Source organism: Aplysia californica, unplaced genomic scaffold (assembly GCF_000002075.1).
Source record: "Aplysia californica isolate F4 #8 unplaced genomic scaffold, AplCal3.0 scaffold00377, whole genome shotgun sequence".
In the NCBI taxonomy this organism is placed as follows: Eukaryota; Metazoa; Mollusca; class Gastropoda; order Aplysiida; family Aplysiidae; genus Aplysia; species Aplysia californica.
Window position 1 is genome coordinate 316,364 of NW_004797647.1, and position 9,021 is coordinate 325,384.

Consider the following 9,021-nt stretch of genomic DNA (forward strand, 5'->3'; position numbering starts at 1 on the left):
GTTACAAGAGAGTAACAAACACCATATAAGAGGAGGAAGAGAGATTATAAGGATGATAGATGTTTGATAGGAAAGAAGGAACAAACCACACCAGAGCACCCACCAACCACCCGCATTTGTGCTATGCGTGCCCGACTGTACCAGCAAACAGAACAGCTAGGCCCACAACGCCAACTGATCCCTGTGAGAGACTTTCTTCTGTCACAAAAGAGTTTGAATACACAAAGTGGACTCCGTTCTAACTGGAATGTCCAGCGTGAACACGCTCTAGCCCCGATCACACATGGAGGGACATTGACGACAACGACTCATGGGTCAAGCCAGGACATGCTCCTAGACTGGGCACCCCTGGCTCTTGCTTTACGTCGGCTCTCTAGCTCTGCCCGTCCGTCGTGCACTCCGAACCCTTCCTGGGAGAAATAAGAAAAGTCACACACCATTGTGAAACCAGCAGTCTTTAACAGTAATGTGGAACTCAGGGAACTGTAGTGAGAGTTTGACATGTTATACTGCAAGGGGGAGGGGGGAGAGGTGGAAGGAGAGAGGAGGGCCTTTAACTATAAGGTGGAACTGTAGGTACAGTTTGACAAGCTATGCTGCAGATGGGAGGGGGGGGAGGGGAGGGGGAAGGAGAGAGGAAGGCCTTTAAACATAAGGTGGAACTGTAGTTAGGGTTTGACAAGCAATACTGCAGATACTTTTTCCGGTTCTGTTCTTGTCTAAGATTCTAAGACGGTTACCTTGTCAAGGAAAGAAGTCGTTGTCTTAGATAGAAGGATGCCCCTAGGGCAGTGTCATTATAATATTTGAAAAATGCAAGGGGTGTGTGTGTGTGTGTGTGTGTGTGCGTGTGTGAGTGAGTGTGTGTGTGTGTGTATGTGGGGAGTGTAAAAGTGTTGTTTGCTACAAGTGATTGTCTTGGACAGGTCGCCACTAGAGCAGGTTCGCCGGTACATTATCTGTCCCCGTCGTTTTAGGCAAGAAAAATTCTGAAATTATGCAAACTGAGCCCCCAAAAATGTGAAATTATGCGATTCTGTTAATTTTAACAAAGAATGACAAAGGAAAATAATCAGAAATTTCGCAAAAAATGATCAAATTTTGCTAAATTATGCGGGGAGCATAAAACCACGGGGACAGTTACATGGTAGTTTAGCGGGCACTCACCAAGGTGCGGCTCAGAGGCTCTGCGTTGCGTGACGAGGAAAGGGGCTGCTGTTGTATCCCAGAGCTGGTGGGTGCTCTGAGGGCCAGATCACAAACTTTGTTGGTTTTAGTACAGGTTTTACGGCACTCGCAACTGTATAAGGTCATATGAGCGCCAGAAGATTAGAGGTGTTACAAGAGAGTAACAAACATAAAAAAGAAGGAGGGAAGAAAAGGACGATAGATGTTTGATAGGAAAAAAGAAGCAAACCACACCAGAGCACCCGCCAACCACCCACAGATCACAAAGGTCACAGGGTTAACATGAAAAAAGAAAGAAAAATCAGTCACAAATGTTTGATGATATCACGATCCCAAACAAAACATCAAAAGTGCACGAAAATAGGGCGGCTGACACAAAACTGTTACACTGAAACTTCACAACAAACTCTATATATATATATATACAGTTAACAGACCACATCTTTGGAAGCGAATGCTTCATTTGTCATTCCACACTAGTCTTTAAAATAACTGAATACAGAACCGTTACTCTACACCTTAAGTAAAAAAGCACCTTGGATAAAACAGTTCTGAAGTAACGACCTTACAAATACAGTAAAGTCTACTTATAACAAACTTCGACTGATATGACTTACTTTTTTTCCAAAATCATCAGTAGCTATTATTTCAATATTCAATGTAAAACTATCTTAATGAAAAAAAGATCTGCGTTACTATTAACTGAAACTACAAAATGAGTGAAATTTTTTTCTCCAAAATCATCAGTAGCTATTATTTCAATATTCCAGGTAAAACTATCTTAATGAAAAAAAAATATGCGTTACTATTAACTGAAACTACAAAATGTGTGAAATTATGATAAAAGATTGAACAACGATGGTACTCAAACACAAATTCTGTAAACTATCAGGGGGTACTGAGTGTATGCACACTCTATAACATATATGAAGTCAAAAAAAGGTCTGACACTTTCTGAAATGAAACATCTAAGAAAAAATTAACACTAACACATTACCAAAATGAAAAATAACCAACAGTATCTCCAAAAACCATCTTCTAAATTCTCTTTCTGAACAATCATGTTATGACAGATGTGAAAATCTTGTACATACCATTGAAAGACAAATCTTCCTGCAGCATGGTAATAACAAAGAAAGTAAATAAATAACATGGCATTACAGAACTAACATCACCCGTCTAAGATGGTAATATCCAATCATTTTCACATAATATCTCAAAATTATAATATCTAGACACTGTGTTCCTTTGTGAAACTTGTTTGGGAATAAACAAACATATAACTTATGTTTTAGTAGTAAGGGTTTTACGGCCCTTGCAATACAATAAGGTCATACAAGTGCCGAAGATTAGAGGTGTTACAAGAGAGTAACAAACACAAAAAAAGAAGGAGGAGAGATAAGGATGATAGATATTTGATAGGAAAGAAGAAGCAAACCACACCAGAGCACCCGCCAACAACCCACATCTCCATTTTTAATAACAGTGAAAACAGTTCTTAACAAAGAGTGAGCTGATGAAGAAGTCACATTTTCACTGTTCAATAAATGGAGATATGACAAGAGAGCACTGAAGTTGCGATATGTGAACAGAGCACTAGGATGTAACGACTGTGTGCCAGTGTCTGATGTACAGAGATGACGCTATTAGCAGGACGTTTTATTGTTTTAGTAAGAATTTTACAGCATTTGCAACACAATTAAGTCATATAAGCGCAGAAGATTAAAAGAGTAACAAATGAGTAACAAACACAAAAAAGAAAGAGGAGATGTAAAGACGGCAGATGTTCGATAGGAATGAATGAGCAAACCACACCAGAACACACGCCAACCACCCACTAGCAGGGTGATAAACAAAACAATCAGTAACATGAACAAGAATCAAGAAACACATCATTTTCAATATAAATATAAACAAACGACGAAGTATACAAATAGAGAACAACCCATATCAAAACAGAGCAGCTATGCTTCACAAAACTAAAACGCCAAACAATTAAATATGTACAATGCACAGAAACTGAGAAAAGTGTAGGAAAAGTTCATCCAGCCTTTGAAAGAACACTATCTCCAGAATTCCTTTTAAAAAACCAATCTGAGGACATGGACAACACATCAGATGTTTTTCTTCCAAGAACAAAAAAATGTGATAACAACAAAGAACAGAAGGAGTGGGAGGGGGGGGGGGGGGGGGGGGGAAGGAATGAAAGAAGAGGGTTGGAGGGAGTGAACAATTCTATATGAACCAACAGCCCATCATAATCTAAGGCAGAGGTACTCTAAAACGAACCAACAATGCACGCACCATAATCTAAAGGTACAAATCAAACTTTGGAATAAAGTATGCAATCTAAAACTTATTCCGAAAAATGAAGGTCAAGAAAAGGGACATAGGACCTATGAGAGAAAGCCTAGCACACAAGCCAAACATCAAACAAAGTGGGAAAAAATTCTATTTCGAAAAAAAAAATCAAAACGATACCGCACTTTTTGGAAAGAGAAAAAAAAACATAACCAGAAAACTTCTAGAGAAGTGTCCGAAAAAAACGACACATTTTCACAAAAACGGTTGAAAAAAACAACAAAACCCAACCCATTAACCATTGGTTATGAATATGTGAAATGAACATGTGTGAAACAACAACGCTTTCCCTACATGTGGTAGGTTTCTGGTGTACTTGCGAGACAAGGAGGGAAATCTCTGGACAGGGGCATGCATTCTTCACCTAGCAGCACAGGCCTGGAAGCATTCGTTTTCTCTGTTTTAGTAGAGTTTTTACGGCGCTCACAACTGCATAAGGTCATATGAGTGCCAGAAGATTAGAGGTGTTACAAGAAAGTAACAAACATAAAAAAAGAAGAAGGGGAGATAAGGAGGATAGATGTTTGATAGGAAAGAAGGAGCAAACAACACCAGAGCACCCGCCAACCACCCACTTGGAAGCATTTGACAAGAGCAATTGTGGCACTGTGGGATGTCACAGACATACAAGTTGTGGGCGAGGACGGGTTGTGAGGGTGAGTGAGTGAGTGAGTGAGTGTGTGTGTGTGTGTGAGAGAGAGAGCGTGAGTGAGTGTGTGTGTGTGTGTGTATGTGTGTGTGTGTGTGTCAGAGAGTGAGAGAGTGTGTGTGTGTCAGAGAGAGAGAGAGAAGGAGAGAGAGAGAGAGAGTGCGAGAGAGAGAGAGAGAGAGACATAATGTGTGTATTTATGTGTGTATGCCTGTCTATATGAGAGAGAGAGAGAGAGTGAGACAGACAGACGGACAGACAGACAGACAGAGAAAGAGACAGAAATTTATGGAAAGGAGAGAGAGTAAAGACTTCAAGCGGCAAACTCTAGCCACAAGCAGCGCTGTCGTGTAGTCGACAATTCACAATTCTGAGCTGCAATAAACAACTCTGGGGATGAGGACTGAAAAATAGTGTTTGCTTTTTAAAAAAATTACATGCCGTTACACCCCCATGGACACAATTTTTAGTCTTCGTAAGAGTTTTACAGCGATTGCAACACAATAAGGTCATATAAGTGCCAAAGAACAGATGTGTTACAAGAGAGTAGCATACACAAAAAAGAAAAAGGAGAGATAAGGACGATAGATGTTTGATAGGAAAGAAGGAGCAAACCACACCCGAGCACCGGCAAACCCCCCACAATTTTCAGATCATTTAGCAGTCCGGCTTCCGACCCTGCCTGTCAAAGTCAACGCGGGCTGAGAGGGATACAACATACCAGCAGAAAGACTGACATACTTGATAAAACCTTCTCCCCATCCGAGAATCAAACTCAGGTCTCCTGATTGCAACAGTGAAGCACCTAACCAGTACACCACAGACGCCAGTGTGAGGACTGAGGGTGTAGGACTAAACTGACCATATGAACAACGATCAAATGATCGACTTCCATAGATTTTTTTTGGAAAGCGGTTGGGGGGAGGAGGGGGTATTCAAAATCGATAAAAAGTCAGATGCGAGCAAGATGTGTCAAGGCTGGGTCACTCAAAGCAAGGACAACAGCAGCAGCAGCAACAGCAACTTACAAATTTTGTCTTTTTTTCTTTTGTTTCTTTTGGCAGGTTTTTCCTTTGAAGTAGTTGAGAGGCCGCGGACCGACCCAGTGGAAGCTGCGAGGGAGGGAGAAACGGTTAGGAGAGAGGGAGGGAGAAACGGTTAGGAGAGAGGGAGGGAAACCCCCACGGCTGTTAGTGTTAGCATCATCATCATTGCCTTTCTCACCCTGCACCAGGGTATAGGCCACGGACAAACACCCTCCACTTTTCTCTATCCAGGGCTAGCTTCTTGATGTTATTCCATGTCTTCCCACTTTTCTGTACATCGATTTCTGTGATTTTTCTCCAGTTAGTGTTAGCGGAGTTGGGTAAACGCTCAAGCCTCGGGCCGCCAGGCTAAGCAGAGGCAAACACAAGCTGAGACATTGCCTGCCAGTGACAAATTCTTCGTTTGGTTCAGTAAGAGTTTCACAGCACTTGCAAACACAGTTAGGTTATTTATATAAGTGTCATAGAATAGACGTGTTACAAGCGAGTAACGTAACAAACACGAGAAAGAAGAAGGGGGAGAGATCAGGACATTAGGTGTTTAATAGGAAAGAAGGAGCAAACCACACCAGAGCACCTGCCAACCACCCACTGATAAATTCCGCAAACTTACATTGCTTTTAAGAAAAGAGACAACAATGTGAAGCCACTATATTTCCATGTTATAGCATGCTTCCAGAGTAACTTTAGTTTTAGTAGAGGTTTTACGGCGCTCCCAACTGCATAAGGTCATATGAGCGCCAGAAGATTAGAGGTGTTACAAGAGAGTAACACACATAAAAAAAGGAGAAGGGGAGATAAGGACGATAGATGTTTGACAGGAAAGAAAAAGCAAAGCACACCAGAGCACCCGCCAACCACCCGTGCTTCCAGCGTAACTCGGCAGAAGGTGATTATGTTGTCAGACGACATTAGAAAGTGACACTTAAAGAGATGTACTGAACAAGACAAGACAATGTATACAGGCAAAAACAATTTCTCTTAAAGATAAAAGCTCAAAGAACAAAGAAAAAAACCAATTGAAAAAATTCTATGACAGAGAAAAATGTGTAGCATAAGAACTAGATAATAATGCAATATACAACAGATTTGTAGAAAAGACCAAAGATGAAAGGCAAAAACAATGTCTCTTAAAGATAAAAGCTCAAAGAATGAGGAAAAGAACATTTGAAAATTCTATGACAGTGAAAACTGTATGAAGCATAAGAGCTAGATAATTGTGCATTATACAACAGATTTGTGCAGTACAATTAGGATTCAACTAAGAGGACAACGCGCTTAACAACATAGTAAGGAAAAAATAAAACCTTAAAAAAAAAAACACGAAAAAAATATGTTAAAAAAAAGACCAAAATGATTCTAGGTCACTAAAAATAATGAAATAGATCAAGATAAAATAAAACGAAAGCAGAAAAGTAAGTGCGAATAAAGAAGAGTGGGTAGGGAGGTACAGAAAACAGCGACGATCCTTAACATGAAGGTTGAAGATCAAGCAAAAGGAAAATGCAGGGAATATTTAGGTTTCTTTGCTATAACTATGAAGTAAACGTAAAAAAAAGAGGCATTTTACAGTCTATTAATATCTGAAATTAATAACATATGTGAGGCAGCATGGTGGAATCAGGCTCTCGTCAATTTTGGGGCATGTAGAGTTATTGGTATCATCTTAAATGTGTTCACTTGTCCTTATTTGGATGAAAAATATATCTATTTATCTTGAATACAAGTCGAGATATTTGCGAATGAAGGAGGTGGGGGTCACCTGTTTTCAGAGGTAAAATAAGTGAGAAAATGGCCGCCAAAGATTAGTTACATCCTTAGCTTAAGAGTCCGTGGTAACTGAAAATTTACATTTTTTGAGCCTTTAATCAACGTTTTTCAGAAAAATCCTCATGGAAATGAGTTCTTTAATGGGCATGAAAGGTGTTGAGCCAAAAAACACAAATTTGATAAAAATTCACAAACCTGCGGAAAAATGCCAGTTTCTTCACTTTGATTATTTTGACGAGAGCCTGACTCCACCACGCTGCCTCACATATAGTCTTACTCAAATGTTCAAAGAGAATATGAACTAAGGCAATGAATAGGGGACCACTTAATAGTAAGTGAGGCTTAAAGAATCAGCAACTAAGATGCTTCGATACTTCTGGAGCATTTTTAGAACTCCACTTGAGGATATTTCATAAATGAAAAGTTGTTATATTTTACTCATAGAGCTGAAACAAAAGCTACTCTCAATATAAACGGTATGTTGAATATAGCGCATGCACAATCTTTTAATGAATCATTCCCTTGTACCTCCAGCAAAAATTAAGAAGGCAAGGCGAAAAGAATCAAGGATAAATCAAGAGAGATCTAGCATGACAGGGAATAACAAAGCCAAAAAAGACAAAAGCGTAGAGGAATGGTCGGGGCACCAGGGTCTAAGCGACTGATAAACACACACCATACGGATCTTCTTTGATACCTTGGGGTCAGCACTAGTGCCGCGCCTCTCAAAGTATTTCCTTTCAATCCTAAATGACACAGAAACGGCAGCCGGTGAATACATAAGGCAATAACATGAATGGTGGTATTTTTCCGATCAGACAGAATCCATTATCAAGAATGAAAAATACTTGGAGAAAGTTTAAAACATTAGGCATATTTCTGTTCTGAAAAATACTTGGAGAAAGTTTGCAGAAAATAATTTCTAAGCTTTCTTGATAGGCTACAAAAATAAAATTACTTTAAGTCTATAACAAAAAAACAAAACTTAGGTAAAAAAAAATCCCAACAGATATTCCACCTGTAGACGGAAGACTTACATATTTTCTTCATCAATTATCAGACTACAGTGAAGAAATAACTATTCCTACTACAATGAACCCATTATAACCTTTTCTTAAGAAACAAGTAAAATTCTAACAGAGAGGTATCCTTGTTGAATTTCAACTTCAATAAGCTTCAAAGTTTCCTACGTTTCAAAGTTTCCTACGCTTCAAAGTTTCCTACGTTTCAAAGTTTCCTACGTTTCAAAGTTTCCTAAGCTTCCGTTCATGTTCTATCTATGTCAACACATGAGCATAGAAATATAAATATAATAATATTATAAGCATTGGTCTTTTAGAAAACATTTTTTAAAACTTCACAATACCATCCAAGAATAATACTTTTAAAGAAATTTGCACAGTATTCAAGAAATATGAGCAAAGATGTGACATCAGAATTCAGTTACTTGGCTATTCCTGCTGTTTAAGTATATAGACACTGGCCAACATGCCCCAACAAAACGCTACTTTAGAATTAGAGTCCATGCCGGCTTTAAGCACGGTCATCGGGAGAAAGCTTAAGCGTACTTAAAGCCGAAGCGTGCTTAAGTGCGAAGTAGACATAATCCAGAGATTTTCATGTAGAAAATTCCGCGTGCCGTTTCCCTTTGTTTGTAAGTAGGCCTATAGCGGTCCCGCAAAAGTGTGCATGGTAGTTTTTGTTCGCTTGTTTTTGTTTTGTGGTCGAATGGGAAATGAAAACTTAATTTAGACGGCCAGTCACCATGCAGCACACTAGGCCTACTGTAACACACTGCCTGTGCATACCATTGCCCGCTGTGCCACTCATACCACCGCCTTCATCCCACCTCGCGTGTGATACACAATCAGGATTAATGGATAGCGAGGGTCAAAGGTAAAATCTCAGCCAGCCTCCCTTTCTCGTCTCCCCGACTCTCTTTGTATTTTTTTTTTGGTCGTGTGTAGCTTTGCCCTAGGCCTAGGCTAGATCCTATGTCCGCGCGCA

At 39.7% G+C, this 9,021-nt stretch overlaps 1 protein-coding gene across 1 annotated transcript in view; it reads right to left on the reverse strand.

Moving 5' to 3' along the window:
* The window catches only part of LOC101851284 (cytosolic carboxypeptidase-like protein 5), a gene marked incomplete in the record, with an annotated part of 36,643 nt that continues 27,622 nt past the window's right edge, over positions 1–9,021 (reverse strand). The window contains 4 exon segments of the mRNA XM_035971106.1: positions 1–410; positions 1,168–1,243; positions 2,283–2,301; positions 7,712–7,760. Of these exon segments, the coding sequence (XP_035826999.1) occupies positions 1,179–1,243; positions 2,283–2,301; positions 7,712–7,760 (133 nt within the window).